The sequence below is a fragment of the Phaenicophaeus curvirostris genome, chromosome 12 (assembly GCF_032191515.1).
Source record: "Phaenicophaeus curvirostris isolate KB17595 chromosome 12, BPBGC_Pcur_1.0, whole genome shotgun sequence".
Classification (NCBI taxonomy): Eukaryota; Metazoa; Chordata; class Aves; order Cuculiformes; family Cuculidae; genus Phaenicophaeus; species Phaenicophaeus curvirostris.
In genome coordinates, this window is record NC_091403.1 from 559,274 (window position 1) to 583,149 (window position 23,876).

Sequence of the window (23,876 nt, forward strand, 5' to 3'; positions counted from 1 at the left end):
TGGAAGCTGCTCTAAGGTCTCCTTTCTCCTCTCCAGGGTGCACAGCCCCATCTCTCCCAGCCTGTCCTCATACAGAAGGTGCTCCAGCCCTCACATCGTCCCCGTGGCCTCCTCTGGCCTCGCTCCCACAGCTCCATGTCCCCCCTGTGCTGAGGGCTCCAGAGCTGGACGCAAGCTCCAGGTGGGTCTCTCAGAGGGAAGCAGAGGGGCAGAAGCCACCTGTGATTTCAGAAGGGAAGGAGCCCATGGGGATGTGCGCAGGCTGGAGAGGGAAGGATGTGCAAAAACATCTGCCGCTCTCGCTGTGAGTCAGCGTGGGGTTTGCAGGCGGAGGGTGAGCGCTCTGCTACCCAGGGTGGACGCCTCGTGCGGGCTGGCTGGGGCTTCAGAACCTGGACCGTCAGAGAGGTGCTTCCAGGCGGAGCAGAAGCAGAGGGCCCTGCCAGCCCCTGCCAGCCAGAGAACGGGAGAGCAAATGCTGAAAGAAGGTCTATCTCAGCAGGATGAGCCCCCAGCCCCAGGCGGGATGAGCCCCCAGCTGCTGGCCCCCAGCCCCACCAGGCCAGCCCCGCCGGCCATGCCGTCACGCCGCCGCCCCCGAGTGACAGCAGCATGTGCGGGGCGGCTATAAATGGCACCGCTGAGTGACAGGGAGGGCGGTGGCGGCGGGCAGGGGCAGCCGCAGCCCAGCCGCCGCCATGGGCTCGTCCCGCCGAGCCCTCGCTGGCCTCTCTGGCTGGGCAGGGGGCGGCACGGCCGAGGAGGCTGAGAACGCGGCGTGGGCATCGCGCCCCGACCGGCGCAGCTACCTGCTGAGCATCCGGCCCCAGAACAGGTGAGGGTGGAGGGACGGGGCCAGGGGGGCTGAGCGGCCGTGGCGGGGACAGTGGGACCGTGGGGTGGTCAAGGGGGTCCCAGCAGGGACAATGGGGCCGTGGTGGGGACAATGGAATCATGGCGAGGGGGCCGTGGCAGGGACAACAGGGCCGTGGCAGGGTCAATGGGACCATGGCAGGGACAACAAGACCATGGCGGGGACAATGGGGACCATGGCACAGACAGTGGGGCAATGGTGGGGCCTGAGGGGGCCGTGGCGGGGGCCACAGGGCCATGATGGGGGCCAAGGTGTGAGGAAGAGGGGAGAAGCAGGCTGGTAAACACCCAGACTGTAAGGCAACATCCAGCCCCATGAGGGGGGCGATGGTCGAGCAGGACATGGCTGGTTGCGTGGCCCGGCCCCCCTAGAGGTCTTCTCCAGGGTGGGGGTGCCAAGCGGTGGCTGGAACAGCTTGGTAGCAGTGGGTCAGCCCCTGGCCTCCCCTTTTCGGGTTTTGTGGTCACTGTTGGCGTTGCACATAGTTTTATAGCCGGGCAGGAGCACAAAGCGGACCACAGTGCTGTGAAACCCCAACGGACACGAGCTTCTGGAGTTACTCCTGTGTGCAGGACACATGCTGACCTTCTGCCTTCATTGTAGTGAAGCCGGTTGTGCTATCGGCACCGGCCTCGGCGCGAGGGGCCCGCTGCCCCCCTGCCTTATCTCGTTGCCAAAAAAACATTTCTACAATGCAGATATGGGAGCAGAGCGGTGAGACTGGCATTCCTGGGTCAGGAATGGCCTGCGAGGGGGGGCTGCGGCAGCAACAGGGCTTTGTTCGGCAGAGGAAGGTATGCTAAACACGTCAGCAGGGGCTGGCTGAGGTTAGCAGCACGAGGCAAGGTGCCAGCGAAGGCAAAGGTGTGGGTGATCATGTTAGTTGTTTGAAATAAATCCTAGAAATTGCTTGGAATTCTGAAGGCTCTTGGAGTGAGCGTGCCGCTCCCCTGCTGCTGATTTATACGTAATCCATTGCTAGAGCACCAACGCCTCAAAGGGGCTCAGACTGGTAAAAACAAGTACAGGACCCAAAGAGTTAAAAACGCCTGTCCTGGAAGTCAAACATTAAAACTGGGGTGGTGCCAAGGGTTAGGTCACCTTAATTCATTTCGTTTGCATGCCGTCTAATTACTGTCTGTCGTGACATCTTCTGTACCAGCCCGTGCGGCGTCCTCAGCCCACACCGTGCAGAGCCCGTCCCTAACCGCGTCCGAGGAGGCCGGGTGACGAATAGAGAGAGTCTTTAACAGATAAGATGTTGAGATGGTTTGGTTGCCTGTAGCTTGGCTCTTATTCCCCTCTGGACCGGCCAAGGCGCAGCTTTACTCAGTTTAGCCACAAAGGAGGGGTTGTTGGCCCTCTGGTCCCGCATCGCAGGGGTTTTGCTCAAGGCCACTGAGGAAGGCACAGAGCGACGTAGCCTGGTGTCCTCTGGCTGCGTCAATGCTGCAGTCGGGCCTGGCAAATCCAGCCTGTGTCCAGCAGGGTCCGAGTCTTGCATGCCTAGAACCCGTCAGGTTGCTGTTTCCCCGTGTTCCTGACACCTTTCAGCTTCTCTGATGAATAAAGGAGACAGAAAAGTCTCGTAGGGAAGACTTGAGCCAAGGATGTGTGGAAACTGCATTGTTGTTGATGATGCAGGGCGAGGGCTTGAATGAAGTGGGGCTCTTTGTTTTGTAATTAAATAACATATCGTAACGATTCCGGAGAGCAAGTGAGCAGAATGGCGTAGTGAGAAGACTTACAGAAAGCAATTAGGGGTTTAATTAAATCCAGGAACATCTGGAGAGCTTGCCTGGGAGAACTTGAAAAGCAAGATAAGCGACATGCGTAGGGCAGATAGCATTCAGCAGCTCACTTCAATGAGTGTGGCTGAATTTGGTGAGGCTAGAGCTAACAAAAGCTTGGGACAAGTAATTTGAATATGGAGCTGTGGTGGGAGGCCATTGCGCTGCTTGGAAAGCAGAAATGGATCTTCTGCTCTGAAGACAGCGTGGGTTCTTTAGGCTTCTGTTTTTCTGGCTTTCTACATCAAGTGTGTTTAACTGGAATAGTTGTGCTTTCTCTCCACCCATCCCTGAAGCTGTAGGAAGTGCAGTGCTGGGATGGAGACGTGGGAATGTCTCCCTGATCCTACAGGAGACAAAGGATGTTGTGTCAGCTGAAGGATGCCGATTCCAAAACCACTTTTCAGGGTTTCTTAACATGTAGGGTTCGTCAGAGATGGTGCTGCAGGTGCCAGGAGAACGGAGGTGTTGAAAATGGCTGTAAAGAGAATCTCATCCCTTTCTTAGAGCATTCGGGGTGTGTCAGGTGTCCCTTTTGTAAGAACCAGCTGAGTCGGGAGAACATCTTGTCCTGAGAAGCAATTTTATGTCAAATCTTATGGCAGAGGCTTCATCTGCGTCTTGGGCAAACGCCTCTGTTGGAAGCGATCTGCACCTCACCCGATGCAGATGTCTGCTTCTCGCTCTCAGTGCAGCATTGCCTCCTGGCTTAAATATCTGTCTACTGCCACCGCTTCATCATACACAGATATTTTTAGAGTAGAGTGACATTGCTCCAGTCTTTTCTTAGATGCTGTCTGGCTGTGGTGGCAGTTGAGCTCAGGAGAGCCTTCCCACCTGGCTCTTCTGGCTGGAAACCATTCCCAGTCTTGTACCTCTTGCTTTGCACATAGTATCATATCAGATGAAGGTGAAAGATCTGTTACTATAATAAAGTTCCTGAAAAGCGTATGCAGCTTGCTTTGTTCAGAGGAGCTCTGTTTCTCCCTTCTCTGTTAATGAATTCCAGCCCTAAATCACCTGCAGGAAGAATGCCACGTTTCTCCAGCCCCACCATCGATTTGGTGCATGACCTTGACAAGCAAAGGCTCGAAGCATCCGCCCTCAAGTCTGTGAAACAGCGATGTGTCTTGCTCATCTCGGTGGCACTCAGAGCTGCTGTGTCACGTCACTGCCGATAACGACTGCCATGGTGTATGAAACACAAACATGCTCGGTCTGGGTGTGCATGGAGTGCTCGATAAGGAGCGGGACGCATGGCAGGAGAGAAGAGAAACCATACGGCCATGAAAGCTTCATTGTTGGCATTTAAATCATAGAATCACGGAATGGTTTGGGCTGGAAGGGACCCCAAAGCCCATCCAGTCCCCCACTTGCCATGGGCAAGGACACCTCCCACTGGATCAGGGGCTCCAAGCCCCATCCAACCTGGCCTTGAACCCCTCCAGGGATGGGGCAGCCACCCCTGCTCTGGGCAGCCTGGGCCAGGGCCTCCCCACCCTCACAGCAGAACATTTCTCATCTCAATCTCCTCTCTTGCAGCTCAAAACTGTTCCCCTCATCCTATCTGTGCATTCCCTGATGAAGAGCCCCTCCCCAGATTTCCTGGAGCCCCTTTCAGCGCTGGAAGCTGCTCTAAGGTCTCCCTTTTCTTCTCCAGGCTGAACAGCCCCATCTCTCCCAGCCTGTCCTCATACAGGAGGTTCTCCAGCCCTCACATGATCTCCGTGGCCTCCTCTGGCCTCGCTCCCACAGCTCCATGTCCTCCCTGTGCTGAGGGCTCCAGAGCTGGACACAGGCTCCAGGTGGGTCTCCCAGAACGGAGCAGAGGGGCAGAATCCCCTCCCTCCCTGCTGGTCCCACAGCTCTGGGCGCAGCCCAGGACATGGGTGTTTTCTGGGCTGAAAATGTTGTGTTTCTGAGAGCTGAGAAGACATTCAGAGTGGTGTGTGTTTGTCTTCAGTCGTATTCACCTTGAAGGCAGAGAAGTTCATCTGAAATCTTACACTTGGAAGTCTCCCTGTGCAAACCATGCCCGGTAATGTCACGGGTCAGGGTGCCAGCGAGGGAGCATCCGCAGGGCAGTGCCAGGGCCATCCCTCCGTCCCGCACTCGGGGCAGGGCTGCCCCGGTCTCCGTGGGCTATTCCAAGGAGCGCTTCTGCCATGCTGTTTCCATCAAAACATAGCTTGGAGGGCTCAGCCTTGCTCTCCTTGCCGTGCTTTCCTGTTTACTTGCTGCACTGTACACATTGTGTGACTCTGTTTTCCTGCTATGGAAGAGCACCAAATCCATTAATGGCTGGAGCTCAAGCGACCATGAGCTTGTCCATGTGAGAATGGAACCACTGAGATGCCTATTCCAGGGTCTCCTGAGTTCTTGTCAGCTTCCATATGAGGGCCTGAGCTGGAAGGAGAGCGATTTCCTGATCTTGGGAGGAAGAAATACAGAAAGAGAAGGATTCCAAGCAGTGACTGCATGAGAGGGCTTAGAAAAGACACTGGATTTCAAATCTAAGTTACCTTTTTGGTGCCGGTGGGGCAATGTATCAACGTTGGCCATTGATCTGAGCAATGTTTTTAGAGAGTAAAAAATGTGAGTGGCGAGGTTCTGCCTCTGCCCTTACAGCCAGCCTGGAGTTTGGCAAGGGCATGGAAAATGGGGAAGATGTGCTTCTTTCTCGATTCTTCCTGCTGTCTTCTGAAGCAGTATTGCAAAACAGGTGGACGAGGTGCTGAGGGGCATGGTTTAGTGATTGATAGGAATGGTTGGACTCGATGACCCAGTGGGTCTTTTCCAACCTGGTGATTCTATGATTCTGTGAAAACACTGACATTTGGTTGTTCATTGTTGGTCTGAGGAGCACGAGGTTGAGGAGAGGACACAGGGATGCCGATGCTGCGGTCCCTGCTGAGGCCCTGTGGGGAGGTCATCGCGCAGGCATGGCTGACGTATCTCAGTGGGGTTAAATCGCTGAGCTTCTGTGCTGTGGAGCAGCTGGAACCACATGGGTGAGCTCAGGGCCAGGGACCGCTCCTGACTGCTGGGAGTAAATGCCGAGAGGTCAGTTCCTACAGCCACAAAATGGCAATGTGGCCCTTTGGCTGCAACGTGCGTCCCTGGAGCCACTCCTCTGGGAGAGCCACTGGTAAGTAGCTCATCTGAATTTCCCTTGTGTGGGGCTTGGGTGTTGGATTTTACTGTTTATTAACGCCATACCCTGTTCCTGTGAAGAGAGGGAACCTGTTGATCCTTGCAAAGTCTTCTTTTATTTTCTGTCAGTGTCTTGCTGGAGCGCAGGGGTCTGGTTGGCAGGCTGGGACGCAGCGTGCAGAGCCCGGGGAGCTCTCGGCTTCTCCGAAGGGCTGGCCAGAGGGCGGCCAGCTCAGGCCACCTGCTTGCTGGCAGCGCCCAGGGCTTGCGGCGAGCTGTGCTCCTGCCGCGTAACCCAGCGTGAGCGGGGGGGAGCTGCCTGCTTTGAGCACAGCGCTGCGCGGTGCATGGAAGGCTCGGGTCCTGCTTCTCGGAAGCCTCCCCGTGTAATAAATGTCCTTACACTTCGATCTCTGCCTCTAACGACCATTTCGTTTTTACAGCCTCTGATTCCAACTGACCGTGTGGCTTGCTTCGTCCTGGCAGCCAGCCTAAGGCAGCTGTACCTTCTTTTAATAGGAACTCTGACCTCTGCCAAACGACTCATCCTTAATACGTCGCTGTAACGGTTTGTTTATTTCGGCTCTTTCCGTGCTTCTCTCTAATGGGTTTTATGCTGTTTTTTGCTTAGCAGATTCGCTTCCTCCAGCTTAGGAAGGTAAAATGATCTTGCATTAAACTGCTCTGACCAAACACTGTTTTGGATCTGACTGCACATGATTAATCTTTGGTACTAATTAATTAGTAGAAAGCCCTGAAATGTGCTAACAGCCTTGTTCTGCATGAGTGGATCCCTAACGCCTGCTTGAACTGCAGCAGCCAAGTGAATGTTCACTGTAATTCTGGTGTTGGGGTGCAAGAAATATTCCTCTTCCTTAGCCCAAAGATGGGTGTTTGGCTCCTTCTTGATATTAAAGTGAGACTTCCATACAGGGACATTAAAATCATGGAATCCTGGAATGGTTTGGATTGGAAGGGACCCCAAAGCCCATCCAGTCCCACCCCTGCCATGGGCAGGGACACCTCCCACTGGATCAGGGGCTCCAAGCCCCATCCAACTTGCCCTTGAACCCCTCCAGGGATGGGGCAGCCACCCCTGCTCTGGGCAGCCTGGGCCAGGGCCTCCCCACCCTCACAGAAAAACATTTCTCCCTAAAATCTCATCTCAATCTCCCCTCTTGCACCTCAAAACCGTTCCCCTCATCCTATCCCCTGCCCTCCCTGATCAAAAGCCCCTCCCCAGCTTCCTGGAGCCCCTTTCAGTACTGGAAGGCTGAATCATAAAATCACAGATGATAAAAACAAGATGTGCCTGCCCTCAGACTGTCAAAGAAGAGATTTTCCTGTCCCCTTGCCATCTCTTGCTTCACTGTGAAGCTCCCCAGACATTTGGACTCTGCCCTGAAGCGCACTCGTATGGTTGCACTTTGCCTTCAGCAAAAGAACACGCTTGGAAATCAGTTGGCATCATGGTGGAGGAGTGAGCGAGGAAGGGGAACACCCTGATGGCTGTGGGATTGCCCCCCAAAAGGCAGGAAAAGCACATCCTGATGAAAAGCAATAGTTTCTCCAGTGTCCTTTTCCTGCAGACTGTATGGAAATCCCTCTTTAATGTGAAAAGGCTACTGAATTGCCGGCGTCCCCTTCCTAGGCTCCAGGCCTTTTCCTGCAACAAAGATGCGGGTCAGGAAGGCCCAGAGGAAGAGCAGCTGCCTTTTTGTCTTAGATTTCTGGAGTGCTCTGAATTACTGGTCCAGGAAGCGATTGGAATTGGCCAAGTCTCCTTGCGACTGAGAGCCCCACGGTGCCACAGTCCCTAATTCCCCTGTGACCGGGATAATACTTTCTCTGGAAGACTGAATGGACCTTCCAGGGTGTCTGGCCAAGCCTGTGCTGGGCAGGTCCCCTCTGATCCATCTGCTGTGCCCGTGGAGCCCTCAGCTCCTGCGTTCCGAAACCATTCAGTAGCCTTTGCTGTATTCCACCCGCCTGTGGGTTTGCACTGAAGGGACCAGATTTAGTCCCGGTGCTGCCCGCTGGTGCCGGCACGGTACTGGGACTAAACCGGGTCCTGAGTGTCGCTGTGTGTGTGCACATCACTGTTTGTGAGAGGCTGATCCGGTTGCTCTCCTGCTGGGGTATGAAGTGTTCACTGATGCTTGGGGACTTCTGTATGTGGATCTAAAAGGCATTCACTGGTCTGGGGATCGGGATGGAAGGGGCCATCCCAGCCTCACCAGTAACTGCCTTGGGACTGGATTGATTGCCTGCCTTGCTCTTTGGAAATGGGATTTTCTTCTCCTGGGGCTGGAGGATGGAAAGGTTTCTCTGGTTTGAAACAGTTGTTGGCTCCCACAGCCCATTCCTGGCACTGCGTGATGAGTTGCTTGCCAGGACCACTCTCCTGGGGACCACTGGTTTCCACAAAAAGGAGTCTGAGTTGTGGCATCTGTTTTGTACCCCCTCCCACATATGTATTTGTATATAGAATCATAGGATCATGGAATGATTTGGGTTGGAATGGACCTTAAAACCTATAGAACTACTGAGGCTGGAAAAGCCCTCTCAGCTCACTCAGTCCAACCCCCGATGCCGACTGAACCCTGTCCCCAAGTGCCACGGCCACAGCCTTTGTGAAACCCTCCAGGGACAGGGACTCCAGCCCTGCCCTGGGCAGCCTCAGCCAGCACTTGACCATTGACCACGGGCAGGGACACCTTCCACTGGATCAGGTTGCCAAAAGTCCCATCCAGCCTGGCCTTGAACACCTTAAACAGTGCTTAACAGCCCTTGCTCTGTAGATGAGTCCCATTTGCCGCCCCTGTCCCGTACCCTTCCCAACACAAAGTACCTAGTAGCTGGGTGAGACTCCAGCTCATCCCCGTAGTTTGTTCCTCGGGGATTCACCTCCCTGCATCTCTTACAAACCCGTTCTAGCAGGAAGCCAGATGGAATCTCATAGCACGGCAGCCTCCAGGTAAGTCCTCCGGGTGGATGAAACAGGCAGTTACTGTGGCTGGATCTAAGCTGGCCCCTTCAGCTGGGTGTGCAGAGCCTGCCAGCACTCCCAACCCTGCTGGGTCCATGCTAAGCGTGGAGGTGGCGTTGTTTTCCCTGAATGAGTCCACTTTCTCAGCAGGTAGAGCACAAGTAGCGAGCACTGGCATCCAGCCTGCGAGCTGGGAGCTGCTTGTGAGGCCAGGCTCCTCGTGGAGCCCTCACCATGGACTATGAGCCCTTCTGCTCGGGGTGGAGCTGTCAGGAATGGTCTGGAGGTCTGTTCCACCTCTTGCACGTCTCCGGAAGCTGATCTCTTCTTTAAGGAATGTCTTTCACTGCTGAAAATGATACAAGCAGAGCTGCCAGCTACCAGTTCTCTTGCAACGTTTGCTGTTTCTCTTAAGATCCTTGCACTTGAGACCTGGGGGTCCTCTCTCTTGGTGTAAATGTGCGGTGTTTTAATTGCAGAGGGAAACATGAAAGGAGATGCTCTTCCTTTCCAAGAGCCTCATCTGAATGAATATCCAACTTGGAATTAGATACTTTCCCTTTATTTAAGAAATCTTAGATCTCCTGGGGCCTCTCTTGGTGCTGCTCCGGCAGGGCTGGCAGTGCTGCACAACACGGTGATTTATCGTTATCATTAATGAGTGTCTAAGTGACTGGAGAACCTGAGGTCTGTTTTGGGTCTCCACAGGTTGCACTGTTTGGAGAGTTCTGGCTGTTGGGGTGTCCCAACTTGGAGTTCAGAGCCTGAACTCATGGATGGTGCAGTGTGAGTGCCAGCCGGCAGCAGGGAGAAAAAACAGGGAATGGGTCTCAGCTTCCCATATGATTCCTGAGCTCAGAAAGCCACAAGGAAGGCTCAAGGGCTCCTTCAGTGCAGCAGGCGGGTTTTCTTAACCCAAAGCTTTCAGAGGGGGCTGTTGATTTCAGGTCACCCTCGGCCCAAAATTACATGTGCAGTCTTCACGAACGAAGCAAAATCCCGGTGAACAGAACACCCCAGTGATGGTGCAGGGCTGGGAACGTGAAGGGTCTTGCTTTGAGCAAAGAAACATTGCGGTGTAGTCAAGAGCTGAAATGGTTGTCAACATTCATTACCTGGATAGCCGTAAGGCCTGAGACAAAGGGAGAGTCTCCCAAATGACCCTTCAATGACATTGTAGGGGTGAGAGAACAGTCAGATACCCGCCCCGGGACTGGACTGGAGGGGAGGAGGGCACTTACGGCTTCCAAAACGAGACAGAAAGCCGACCCTTTTTTTTTTCCCTGGTGTTTTGATCTCTAAGAAATGCTTCTTGAATCTTCCAGGAGCACCTTCTGCGCAATCATTTCACAGCTGACGGAGGAAACCCAGCCGCTATTTGAAACCACTATCAAATCCCGGTCTGTGTCCGAGGACTCTGATGCTAAATTCACGTGCATAGTGACAGGTAATGGCATCTGCAGTGAATAAATAACCTGGCCCTGTCTCGCTGGGGCACTTGGGCTCCTTAAACTCTAGAGCAAGTGACAACCGGACAGCGCGGTCCCCAGGCCACTGCTGTCCGGCTGCCAAGCACGGATTCAGCGACCGCATGGTGATTTCAGCTTTAGTTTGGGGTGGGGTGGGGGGTGCAAAGAGGCAAAGGCGCAATTTAACATCTCCAACAAGGCAAATTAAAGTCAGAAAATGGAATATGCTGGGTGCTGCTTGGGCCAGTGATGTCTTCTTGTCCTAATCTCCGCTTCTTCTCTAATCCTGGGCTCCGTGACTCAGGGATGTGCAGTTTTGAAGCCTAAGGCTGAAGCCAACCCTGGCTGTAAATGTTACAGTGAAGATGTCTTTGCATCTGTGATAAACTGGCTTGTCTGTCAATGTGAAACACAAGCCAATTTCTGTTCAGTGAGCTAAAATCTCACCTTGGGCAGGAAGGACAGGTGAGATGAGGAGGGGGAGGCTGCAAAAGAGGGCTGGCACTAAGGCATTGTGGTGTTGTGGCACAGCTGCATTGATGTCAAAATGAGCGGCTCCTTTGCTGATGAGCTTTTGTCCTTTAAATACAGACTTTAAACCCTCATTTTTCTGTAGTCTGTACTCGTTTAGGACTCTGTGATCCCTCCTGATGTTGCACGTGTTAGTCATCCTGACATGAAGCTGGTTAGAGACTTGGGGAAGGAGGAGGGTATCTCCTGTGAGCCTCTGGGTCACAAGGACCAAGACTTTCCTAAGATTCAGGACGTCTGGTTTTTGAAGTGAGCATCTTCAGCACACAGCCTATCGCAGTATTCCTGTACCTGGTAACCAGGTTGGGGACGTCTTTGTACACTTAATAAACCTAGAAAATCAAGGAGTTTCACAGAAACATCCTTAAAAGCAGCCTGGACCACCTGTGCCATATGGTCACCTCCTGCGTGCAGCTCTGTGGACTGCAGACTCCCTTTGGGAGAGAGGGAAAGTGAGCTCAGCCTGCAAATTGTGATTAGCAGTTCTGATATCTCCCCCCGAAGTGATGTTTACGTTCAATGGGGAGACGTTGTGGGGAGAAAGGAAGTGACGGTTGCATCCCTGGCCAGTGACCAGAGTGGAACCAGCTCAGTCCCACGGCTGTGGCTGGAGTCCAGGGACACGTTGGTTCCTAGATGTGCAGGAGGCAAAGGGCACACTGTCAGCTGCTCCTGTTGTGACTCTCAAGCCGCAGATATGGATTCATGATCTACAATAACATCATAATATTTTCTTGCTGCTTCTTGACCACTAACAGGGGCTCCCTGCTGCACATGTCCATGGGGGGCAGTGAGGTCTGAGTGCTTGAAGAGCCAGGCTCCAAGACATACTTGGTGCTACAGGCGAGAGAAAAACAAGTCAGACTTCTGATGCTCTTGGGTGGTTGCACAAACCCGCCTTTCCTCCTGTTGCCTCATTCTGCCTGCTGCCAGTGTCCCTGCTGTGTCTGATTTGATTGTTTGGGGGCAGATGCTGCATCAGTTATGCCATATTTTCTTTTTCAGACAGAATTAGTTCAGCCTTTGTTCTCTGAGATGTGAAAAAGGGAGAGAACGTTTCCATTTACTGTGCAGTTTCTCACAGTGCTTGTTGGCACCAAGTGTTTTCCTTGTTGGGTCTGTCTAGACTTTGGGGTCAGATGCATCACCACTGATCCTTCCCAGTGAGTGGATTGTGGGGATTCTTTGGAGAATTTGGAAGTGCTTCTATGAGGATTCCACAGCTCCTTAGTCTTCCTCGCGTAGCGTTGGCTGAGAAGCAGAGATGCCAGGGGTTGGGTGAAGGGGCTTGGGTTTGTGACTGGTTGTAGAGAATGAGGCCAGCCAGGTGAGGTGACCTAGCCAAGAGCATCGTACGTCAGCACCAAGTGCTGCCTGCTGTTGTTAGCTGCCTCCTCAGCAGCTCCTCAGGCAGCTTCGAGCCCTTCAACCAGGCTGCCTACCATCTGCTGGGGACCTCGGTCCCATCGCTCCCTTCGTGGGTCAGTGCTTGTGCTGAAAAAGTGCCCAGCCTGGTACCTCTCCCATGCTTGATCAACATGGACAGCAGCACTGCGTCCCCCCCCAAGAGGGGACAGGGACAAAACCAGTCTGGTTTTTTTGTAGGGCTCTGGAGGGGAAAGGGCTCTGCCCGTGGCGAGGGGAAGAGAGCTGGGGTAAAGTGAGCAGGCAGTCGTGTGCTTGGCAGAGGGTTTTTTTCACAAACTTAAAGGAGTTCAACTTGCTGCATCATGGTGGCACCGTGGTGTCCCATTAGAAGGACAAGAGTGAAGTGCTGGGATGAAGGATGTCTGGAGAAATGCAGGGGCTGGCTGGGGTAGCGAGTTCCAGAGCAGAGAGCAGGCTGGTGGGAGCCGAGGATGGCTGAGCAGCAGACAGGTCCATCCCGCAGTCCATCCGTGCTCTCGGTAGGCAGGATGCCGCGTGCCCGGCACCGCTCTGTCTGCAGCTGCGGGACCCTCAGTGCCGGACGCAGGGGCCCGGCTGCCGCAAGGTCCCTCAGCACCAGCTGCACAGGATCTGTGGGAACGACAGCGAGCGCCTCAGTTATGAACGGCTGCTCGGGCTCACGAGGTGCTGACGGGGGCGTGTGCCCACCAAGGGAGCCCTTGGCTCAGCCACCGCATCCCCCCAGCGCCCTCGGAAGGGGCCCACGGTGGCAGCCGGGCAGCTGCGGGTGTCGTGGCTGCGGGGGCTGCAGCGGGAGCGACACCTGCCCCCCAGACCAGGGGAATGTGTGTGCTCGGCAGCTGGGAGAGGGATTCCTGCCGTGTCAGCGCAGGTGCCCTCCGCGACGGAGCGCAGGGCATGCCAGGGAGCCGTGTTCTCGTGCAGGCATCTCCCCATCCCATGGGAGCGACAGCTGGGGCTTCTGTTTCGGCGCAGGCGGGGGAAGCCTCGCAGCATCCTCTGCCCGCGGGTTCCCTGGGAGCAGCAGGTGCTCCCTCGCTGCCTGGGCTGGGCCAGCACGGCATAGCCCCTGAGAGGAGCAGGTAGTCCCAAGGACACAAGTGCTCCGGGTCAGAGGGAGTTTAGGCTTCACAAGAGGAAAAGCCTTTCTCGAGGCACCACGCAGCTCTAGAGGTTGCAGCTCTTTCCGGCAGGCGTCAGCTGGGAATGGGAATCGGCGGCAGAGGCCACGGGGGAACACAGCAGGGCTTCTCGGAAATGATAATGCTTGCAGTTCCCAGAACCCCTGTGATCGCTGCTTGTGGCATATTAGGAAAAATCTACCAGCCAGTTCGCTGCTGTCCCCACCTCCCGGGGGTTCCAGGCAGCACAGCCCTTGGGAGCAGCAGGGTTGCCCTGGGCAAAGCAGCAGCTGTGGATGAAAATGCCTTTGTTCCCCATTCCTGGAGCAGAATGGAATTGGCTCAGGCCAGTTCAGCTGGCAAGGATGGCTAATGGTTATGGAAAAGAGAAGGAGCACCATTGATCGCGGGATATTGATTCAGGGGACACAGGAGAGCCCCAATGAGCAAGAGGGTGGAGACAGGGGCTGCATCGGAGGAGCAGATGGGGATGAGGGAAACCAAGTGATCCATGAGGAGGAGAACTTGCAGGTTTGCTTTTCCAATCAAAGGTTTTATGTATTGCCCCAAACCTGGGCAGATTCCCGCTAATGAGGCTTTGTTCATGGTCTCTCGCGCTATGGGACCTTCAGGGGAGCAGGCGCAAGCTGGGCTCAGGGATCTGGCTGCCACCTCTGGCTGGTGCACGCAGGACGCTCCTCACCCTGGAGATCAAAGGGGTCCTGGCCTGCCCAGAAACCAGTGGCTCAGCAGCTGGGAAGTATCTGGGGTAGGAAGGTCCTGTCCGTGCCCCGTCTCTGGTGATGACACAACCCAGAGGGTCCTGGCCAGGCTGGAGAGGTGGAATGGTGTGAGCCTCATGGAGAGCAACAAGGATGATGGCAAGGTCCAGCACCTGGGTCGGGGCAATCCCAAACTCAAATCCAGCCTGGGCAGAGAATGGATTGGGACCAGCCTCGAGGAGAAGGACTTGGGGTGCTGAGAAAGGAGAAGCCTGACATGAGCTGCAACATGTTCTCACAGCCCAGAAACCACCCGTGTCCTGGGCTGCACTCAGAGCTTTTCCTGGAGAACCCTGGCTGGCCAGGAGCACCTGGGGCTGTCCATGAGAGCTGATCCCTGCTTTCAGGGAGGCTGGGGGCTGGCAGGGGGACCCTTGGGGACTGGTGGAGGTGAGCAGCGTGCTGAGCTCCTTCACTGGAAAGCCAGAAGGGGCGTTTGCAGGAGATAAGCCTCAGATATCTGCCCTGGAGCTTTGAACAACTGTTGAGCATCGGATTCAGCAGAGGCATGACATAATCGCTGAAACTTTTATCCCATGCCCTCCGGGTCAGCTCGGCTGTGCCAGCAGCCCTGTGTGAACTACGGGAACCAATGCTGACCACTGGCTTGAGAGGCTTTTGCCTGAAAACTGCTCTGGTTCTGAGCTGGAGCTGCTGTTGGTGGGAGACAAGGGCTGTGGCTTGCGCTGGTCCACGTGGGGCACGCAGTGTCGGCAGCGGGGGCCGTGGCCATGCGCCCGACCCACGAGCCAGCCAGTCACACACATCATGATGTCATTGTACAGAAAAGGCAGGTGACATCTGTTGTCAAGTGACATTTGTAGGACACCAAGCTGGCTGTGATGCAATCAAGGTTGTTCCTGTTCAATGGAAACTTTTGGATCAGCTTACAGGCTGTGACACTTCCCAAAATGCTGTGAGCTCCACGGAGGGGCCAGTGCCCGCTTTCCAACCATGGCCTTGGGCTCATCAAAACATCCCTCTTCGTATGGAAGTGACAGCGTCCTCACCTCCTCCTCCCTGCCAGCGTTACAGGAGAGGAGCGTGTGATCTGCTCTCCTCCACTCAGGAATGAAGGGCTGGGATGTTTTCCTCAGAAACAGCTCTATTCCTAGGAGTGATAAAAGTCTTGGATAAGCCCATCAGGTTTCCACTCACAATGCTGTCTCTGCTGGGTGATTTAAAGAATGTGGGAAGCCCAGAATAACCTGTATCCTGCTCTGCCAGAGCGTTTTGCTGTGGATACCTTGTCCCAGCAGGAGCGGGCTCGCTGTGCTGATGGTTGCCGTGTTTCACTCCATGACTACCATCCCTCTCCTCCCCAGGGTACCCGCAGCCGGAGGTGACGTGGTACAAGGATGACGAAGAGATGGACCGCTACTGCGGCTTACCCAAGTATGAGATATTCCGGCACGGAAACCGTCACACCTTGCAGCTCTACAAGTGAGTAACAGAGCTGGAGAGGGGTTGGATTCGGTGGTGAGTGTTTGGAGGACCTGGATGCCAACAGGAAGCTCCACACTGTTTCCCCAGCAAGCAGAGACCACCTGGAGTCCTGGGTTTGGGATGTCAGAGAGGTGCAGCATTGCAGAGTCCTGTCATCCTCCTGCTCCTAGCCTGGGCTTTCCTGCCCTCCCAGGTGTGCTCCAGGCTTCTGTCAGGAGCAGGGATTTCCTCTCACAGGAGCAGGGACCTCCATGGGCCAGGCGACTCCAAGGGGTGACAGCAGAGATGTCCCACACATCCTTTGCGTGGGTGCCTGCTAAGTGGGGTGGGAGGCTGAGGTAAGGCAGGAGGAAGGGCAGAAACGTCCTGTAGGCTGTAAAGAGCTGAGAGGACAAGATCCCGTTGAGAAATGTAGGCTGGTGGTAGCTGTTCCTCCTCCATCCCAGCCTTCTCTTACCCGAGTTACAGCTCCAGGGGAAGCTGGGCACCCATTTAATGTCCAGCTTGCTGAGAACAGGCAGAGCCCAGGGAGGGAGGCCAGCTCGCGGCCTCCAGGCCTACTGCCGGTTCCTCGAGGGCCATGTCTCCATCTTCTGGAGCAAGAAGTGTGGGAGCATTCATCCCTGCGTGCCCAGCGCTGGTGCCTGGGCAGGTCTCACACAGAACATTTGGTTCCCAGGTGCCGAGAAGAAGACGCAGGCATTTACCAGGCCTCAGCTAGAAATAACAAAGGCATCGTGTCCTGCTCTGGTGTGCTGGAAGTGGGAACCATGACGGAGTTCAAAATCCATCAGAAATGGTTCGACAAAATTAAGAGAAAAGCTGAAGAAAAGCTGCGAGAGATAGAACAGGGCAAGAAACGAGGGAAGGAGAATGTGGAAGTGGAGAAGTTGCAGGGAATGAGCCCAGACAGGCTCCAGAGAAAGCGGAGGCTGGCCAGGGATCTGAATGCCCAGTCAGGATCATCTCCGTGGGAGAAGGAGGATGCAGCAAAAGTGCACGTGGCCGATTCTCAGTCCAGGCTGCACGAGGATAAGGCTGAAGCTAAGGAGCAGCCGGTCAGCGCGGTGCCGGGCTTCCCAACCAAGCTGATAGCACCTTTGAAAGCAGAGGTGACCACCAATGGAGACGCCTCTTTGGAAAGCGTGGAGGAGAACGGGAAGAGCTTTCTCGCATACATCTATGAGACGGTGGAGGACCTCGCGACTAAGCCAAAAGCAAAAGACTCTGCAGCTAAGAAGAAAAAGAAGGTGGAGGCTCCTCCAGCAGCAAAGCAGGAAACTTCCAAGCGAGAAGAAAGTGGGCGAGACAGGGCCAATCCCTCTGCGAATCCCAGGTTTGCCCCCACTGTTCCCTTACGCAGGAATGCACGTTTGAGGGCAGCGAACGATCAAGAAGAAAAAAGCCCAAAAATCAAACATCCTGGGAAAGCTGGGAATCAGGACAATAAAATCAATGGAAACATGCACTTTTCCGTGAAGGAGTTGTACTTTGATAAGGAAGCGGTGCCAGCAGCGGGGAAGAAGGAGATGGGAGCCAAGGAAGAGGCCGTGAGCAAGGCTGCTCCGCAGCCAGTGCTGGTGAGTGGACAGACAGAGGGTGCTCTGTTGTCTTCGGAGGTATCGGAGATAGGACCTGTGCCGCCCACGGGACAGAGAAGCCAGCAACATGCACAGAAGTCCAAGGGAAACAAAGCCATCACCCCACAGGTAACTAAGACAGAAAGCACGGTTTGTACTGAGAAAACAGTGACTGGAGAACCTCCTGTATGAGGACAGGCTGGGAGAGTTGGGGTCGTTCAGGCTGGAGAAGAGAAGGGAGACCTTAGAGCAGCTTCCAGTGCTGAAAGGGGCTGCAGGGAAGCTGGGGAGGGGCACTTTTTATAAGGGCATGGAGTGATAGGACAAGAGGGAATGGTTTTAAATTGGAAGAGGGAAGATGTAGACTAGGCATAAGGAGGAAATTCTTCACAATGAAGGTGGGGAGGCCCTGGCCCAGGTTGCCCAGAGCAGGGGTGGCTGCCCCATCCCTGGAGGGGTTCAAGGCCAGGTTGGATGGGGCTTGGAGCCCCTGATCCAGTGGGAGGTGTCCCTGCCCATGGCAGGGGGTGGGACTGGATGGGCTGTGAGGTCCCTTCCAGCCCAAACTATTCCATGATTCTATGAAAAACTTCATGCCACACAGTTGTGTTGTGGCACCAGCCCTGGGAGCCTGTAGATTCCCCCCAGCATCCACTGCTGAGGCTTCCTCGGTCTCCACTGGCAAAAGCAACCAGGAACAAGGGCTTTCTGGACTCTGTGTGCTCACACAACAGCGCTCGCACCCCATCTCTGGGTAGGTGTCAGCCAGGGTGGAGAGGAGCGATGTGCGTCGGGGCCAAGCAGCTGGGCTCCCGCTGACCCGCGGCGAGCTGCGAGCTCTCCGGCTCAATCCACACGCTGACCTCATCCCAAGTGGTTCCAGATCAGTTGAGCGGGGAGCGCTGAAGGGCTATTTATAGGCGGGGGCCGATGCCTTCTGCGTGAGACAGGCGGCGAGGCTGATGACATCTGTTCAGTTTAGTAACCGCGCTGGAGTTTAATAAGCCCCCATGCAAATGAGCACAGCGTGCCAGGTACAGGGCAGTGCCTGGGGTTGTGTTTACAGTGCAACGTGTATACAATGGAGCTGGGCTGATTTTTGGCTCTTCCCTGTTGGAAAAACTGCGTTGGAAGCTTCCCGGTGGTGGCCATGCAGCACCTGCTCCTGACCCTCACTGAATCCTTGTCAACTGCTATTTTCGTCACTTAACCTGAAGCATTTTCCATGAAAATATTAGACTGGAAGCCACCAACCTGAGGTTTTTTTCCCATTTAATTTCCCCCTTCTGTGGTAAAAGCATCTGTGAGTCACAGAATCATGGAATCATGGAATGGTTTTGATCGGAAGGGACCTTTAAAGCCTGTTCAGTTCCAACCCCTGCCATCCAGCTCCACCTCTCCCAGCCTGTCCTCCTGCTCCCTGTGCTCCCTGTGCTGAGGGCTCCAGAGCTGGACGCAGGCTCCTGGTGGGTCTCCCAGAGCGGAGCAGAGGGGCAGGATCTCCTCCCTCCCTGCTGGTCCCACAGCTCTGGGTGCAGCCCAGGACACGGGTGTTTTCTGGGCTGTGAACGCACATTCCAACTGATGTTGAGCTTCTCCTCTCCCAGCACCCCAAGTACTTCTCCCCAGCGCTGCTCCCAATCCATTCCTTGCCCAGGCTGGATTTGTGTGTGGGATTGCCCCGATTCACGTGCAGGACTTTGCCCTTGTGGAACTCCATGAGGTTTGCACGGTGCTATCTCTCCAGCCTGTCCAGGTCCCTCTGGATCCATCCCTAACCTTCATTGCCTTCTGCTCCACACGGCTTGGTGTCACTGGCAGACGTGCTGAGGGTGCCCTCAGTCCCACTGTCCGTGTCTGCAACAGAGATGTTGAACACCACCGGTCCCAATACGCCCTTTCTTCCTCTCCTCCTCTTCCAGATGTCTGTGGCCGTAGGTAGGAGCACTGCTGGCTGGTACAACCCTGCCTCGCCCAGCGCCCTGAACCCATCCCTGACCAGACCCTCCAGCACCCACACGCCGCAGGAACCAGAGCTGCGGGCAAAGCCCTTTGCTTTCAGCCTCCCTGCTCCCTCCTACCTCTGCTCCTGAGGAGGGTGGGAGGTGGTGGCGTGCGGGGCTGTCATCCCTCAGCCTTTGACATCCCTCAAAGTATTTTCCTTTTCACAGTCCCGCTCACAGAGGGGAACCTGTGGCTTCTCAGCTGGTGGCCCTCCAGCCGACAAAGGGAGCGCTTCGATTTGCGTTTGAATGCTTCAGGAGAGCGCTCAGGCTTTTGTGCGCCCAGAACAGCTCTTTCAAAGCCCTTTCAAGCCTGCTGGAGGTTATTTTCACGCCCCCACCACAGGACACGGGTTCCTTGCCTTTTTCCTTTTTTCATCTTTCCCTCAAACAGGACGGGGCGGTGGCAGGAGGGTTTTCCTGGGGCTCAGGACTTTTTTGAGCCGGATTTATCCCCGGCAGAGGGGCTATGCTAAAAGCCAGGCTGGGAGCATCCCCACATGCAAGAGCACAGAAGAAACGGGATGATGATCAGTCCTGCTTGACTTTGAAATGGATGATTTTATCCTATTCCTTTAATTTGCCCCTCGTCTGCGTGTTTTGTGATAACTTAGTCATAGAATCGTAAGGTTGGAAAAGACCTTTAAGATCATCTACACCAAACGTCCCCGTCCACTACTAAATCACGTCCCCAAGCACCTCATCTGCCCACCTTTTAAACCCCTCCAGGGAAGGTGACTCCACCACCTTCCTACGCAGCCTCTGCCAGTGCCTGAGAACCCTTTCCATAAAAAAATTTTCCCTAATGCCCAATCTCAATTTCCCCTTAAGCATGGATCCTTTCCCAAAAAGCTCTCAGAAAGCTTTTCTGAATCAGCCTTGGTTTGGGCACCAGGGATAAGCAAATTCCCCCTTGCCTCAGGTCTTCAGCCACAGAGATGTCCCGATGTCCAACAGAGCCGGCCCTGTGCATCCCCCGCCAGGTGCAGTTACTGCTCAGCCCTGCAGATGGGTTGGGGTCTGTCCATCCCCGTCCCTTTCCATGCCACAGAGAACAAATACTGTGGTAAAACCCAGAATGGTTTCATCATAGAATGGCCTCCCCACCCTCATTGTGAAGAATTTCTTCCTAATGTCTCGTCTAAATCTTTCTCCTTCCACTCTAGAGCATTCCCTTTCATCCTATCATTCCAAACCCTTGAAAAAAGTCTCTCCCCAGCTTTCCTGGAGCCCCTTTCAGCCCTGGAAGCTGCTCTAAGGTCTCCCTTCTCTTCTCCAGGCTGAATAGCCCCAACTCTCCCAGCCTGTCCTCGTACAGGAGGTGCTCCAGCCCTGGGATCATCTCTGTGGCCTCCTCTGGACCCATTCCAAGAGTTCCATGTCCTTCTTACATTGGGGATTCCAGAACTGGGCACAGGACTCCAGGTGGGGTCTCACGAGAGCAGAGTAGAGTGGGAGAATCACCTTCACACTGGCCGCACTGCTTTTGATGCAGCCCCTTGGCTGGAGGATCGGCCGGGTTTCCTCGGGCTAAAGCTCAGCCATCACAGCTTGTTGAAGCGTCTGCTGCTGTGCAGCCGCAGTCGGAAACATTTGATCTTCCTGAATGTCAAAGAAGCAGGGAGGTCAGATGGTGCAGATCACGTCACAGTGTCCGGTTTCACTGTAAATCACTTGAGTGGCCTCACCCAGATGGTGTGCGCCATGTCCATCGCCCGTCTTGGAGCAGAGACTGCAGGAAGAGGCAGGGGTAGCACCGAGTCTTAAAAGAGAGCAGGGAAGTCACACAAGGGCTTGGCAAAGGCTGGGGAAAACGGGAAAGCTGTGCTCCAAGAGCGCTGTGGTGGCAAGAGTGAAATAAAAACCACTGCATGTTTTGGAGAGGGAGATGTCCTGCCTCTTCATGCACAACCGAGGCACTGAAAGGACAGGCTGGGAAAGTCGGAGCTGTTCAGCCTGGAGAAGAGAAGGGAGACCTTAGAGCAGCTTCCAGGGCTAAAAGGGGCTCCAGGAAAGCTGGGGAGGGTGGTTTGATCAGGGAGGGCAGGGACAGGATGAGGGGAAGGGTTTTGATCTGCAAGAGGGGAGATAGAGATGAGATCTTAGGGAGAAATGTTTTGCTGTGAGGGTGGGGAGGCCCTGGCCCAGGTTGCCCAGAGCAGAGGTGGCTGCCCCATCCCTGGAGGGGTTCAGGGCCAGGCTGGATGGGGCTTGGAGCCCCTGATCCCGTGGGAGGTGTCCCTGCCCATGGCAGGGGGTGGGACTGGATGGGCTGTGAGGTCCTTTCCAACCCAAACCATTCAGCGGTTCCATGATTCTAAGTGGATTAAAAGCAAAATCGTTTTGTGCAGCATGGCAGGAGCTGTGGGACCCCGTTGCACAGGCTGATGGTGAAGCCAGGCGGCCCTGGTTGAGCGAGTATCCGTGGCACCAGGTCAATAGTTAGAATTCAGGCAGAAGCTGGGCGGTGCCGTGTGGGACGGATGGACACGAGCACTGCTGAGCGAGCCGGGCAGTAAAACGATGCTAAAGCTCTGTTTTCTCTTTGTGCCCAGGTCACAGCAGCAGTGGAACAGTTGACTCATGGACTGAAACACCCGGTGTCCCACCCAGCCGTAGAGGGCGGTCAGCAAGGCACCAAGACAGAGGAGCTCAGGAAAGAGAAGCCCATCTGCCAGGAGAGCAGGGGGGCTGGGAAAAGGACAAACCCTCGGCTGAGGCCACAGGAGCCACCTAAACCACCAGCACCTTCTCCAGGCCACGTGCAGCCCAGCAAAGAGCATCATCCCTCCAGGAAGCAGGCAGGGGGACATTCCCACGCTCTTGAGACCCAGCAAGGACTGCTGCTGTCAGCTCAAGAAGAAAAGAGCCAAGGTGAGGAGGAGACATTGCTAAAGAAGTCAAGTCCTCCAGAGCCTGGAGAAAATGCTCCTTTTGAGCAAATCCCATATGAGACAGGAGTGAAGGATGAGAAGAGAAAGGAGGCAGGAGCAGAGCCATCTGGGAGCCATCCTGCTGCAGAGGCAGGAGGGAGTGGTGCCAAGGAGCCATCTCCTGGGACTGTGCCCAGGGAGGTGGGATGGACACCTTTGGGGCAGCAGAAGACTGAAACGCCAGCTCCTACTTCAGTTGGAGCTGCCAAGGAAGAACTGCTTCCTGCTCCTGTGGCAAAGACGGTGGCTCAGGAGGCACAGCTTGCAGCTCCCAGCACCCCAGGCATGGAGGCCACAGCAGCGGGGGTCCCGTCTGGAGTAAGTGAGGTTTCATCTGCAGCAAGAGAGGTCCTGTCTGGAGCAAAAGAGGTTCCATGTGGAGAGAGAGAGGTCGAGTCTGGAGTGAGGGAGGTCCCGTCTGGAGAAAGGGAGGTCGAGTCTGGAGTGAGGCAGATCCCATGTGGAGAAAGGGAGGTCGAGTCTGGAGTGAGGCAGGTCCCATGTGGAGAAAGGGTGGTCGAGTCTGGAGTGAGGGACGTTCCATTTGGAGAAAGAGAGGTTGTGTCTGGAGTGAGGGAGGTCCCGTCTGGAGCCCAGCTGCTCTCTCCTGTTGGTAGGGAAATGGAAATCAAAGAGGCAGCTGGATTTTCCCAACAAAAGGAGTTTTCAGCCAGCACGTTAGGGGAGGACAGTCCCAAACCAGTGCCCGGGGAACCTCAAGGGAAGGCAGGAGGCGAGCAAACCACCACAGCTCCATGCCAGCAACCAGCAGCACCTTCAGGCTCTTTGGAAGGAGGTGCCGAGGTTCAGCCAATAGTCCCACTGGTCCTGCCCAGCCCCAAGAGACCCCCGGAGATGTCTTTGGAGGAGAAGATGCAGCACAAGAACCTTGTTTCCTCCTTGAAGAACTACCTGCTGCTGCTTTTAAAGATGTCAGATGGTGGCAAGGATGCCACGAAAGGAGATGACGAGCCCAGGGCCGAGGAGCAATCTGAGGCAGAGGAGTCCCCGCTCCCAGCAATCGGCATCGCGGGCCTCAGCCCCCGCACCTCAAGGAGGGTCCTGGAGAAGGTACAAAACAACCAGCTCTTCCAGACAGCGGAGAACTTGCCTCTGACCCCCAGGACGTCCAGGCGGATCACAGGCATGATTCACGAGGAATTCGTTACCAGCCAGGAGATGCTGGCTTGCCGCCCAGTGCCGCCAAAGAGACGCAGCCGGCTCGCTGCCGAGGCGGAGGGGCCGCCCCAGCTCCCCGTGCCCTCCATCGTGGTGGGCAGCGTAACCACCGCAGGAGCGGGGCTGCCTCCTCATGAGGAGCCTCCAGCGAGCCCTGAAAACCAGAGCCCTGGTGACCCCCCGGCAGTGCTGCCTTGTGCCACACCAGAGGAGCTTGCATCAGGTGCTCGCCGCAAGATATACCTGCCAAAACCCAAGCCAGTGGGGGAGGAAGAAGAGGTGATGCCAGAGAGCCCAGGGCATGCCAGAAGTCCCGCTGTTTCGCCACGGCAGTCCAGGAAGAATGCAGCCCTCTTGCAGTCGCCTGTCCTGGCTCCATCCTCTCCCACAGAGCAGCGCTCACCAACCCTCACGAGGAAGATGGACACGTTGGAGGTTCCGAAGCTGTACGAGGAGCCCATGGGTGACAGCAGTGGTGACCATGAGGTCCCTGAAGACACTAAGTCAGAAGCACAGCCAGGAGAGGCTAAGAAAGCAAATAACCCTTTTAAAGGTAAGGGAAGCACTCCCATGAAGCACATTTTCTTGTTGTCTTCAAAGGCAGCCGGGCCAGCTG

The 23,876-nt window shown here is 55.3% G+C and overlaps 1 protein-coding gene across 7 annotated transcripts in view; it reads left to right on the forward strand.

Annotated features, from left to right (window-relative positions):
- The first annotated feature begins 654 nt into the window (after positions 1-654).
- ALPK3 (alpha kinase 3) overlaps positions 655-23,876 on the forward strand; it is a 29,667-nt gene continuing 6,445 nt past the window's right edge. The window contains exons 1-7 of one of the 7 annotated variants that reach the window (XM_069867177.1): positions 655-835; positions 6,449-6,475; positions 10,132-10,253; positions 15,445-15,562; positions 16,245-17,274; positions 21,704-22,492; positions 22,577-23,813. In XM_069867177.1, the coding sequence (XP_069723278.1) occupies positions 699-835; positions 6,449-6,475; positions 10,132-10,253; positions 15,445-15,562; positions 16,245-17,274; positions 21,704-22,492; positions 22,577-23,813 (3,460 nt within the window). In that variant the 5' untranslated portion in view covers positions 655-698. Of the gene's footprint in view, positions 836-6,256; positions 6,386-6,448; positions 6,476-10,131; positions 10,254-15,444; positions 15,563-16,244; positions 17,275-21,703; positions 23,814-23,876 lie in introns of those variants that run through there. The other 6 variants (XM_069867178.1, XM_069867179.1, XM_069867173.1 and 3 more) reach the window with 6 other exon arrangements.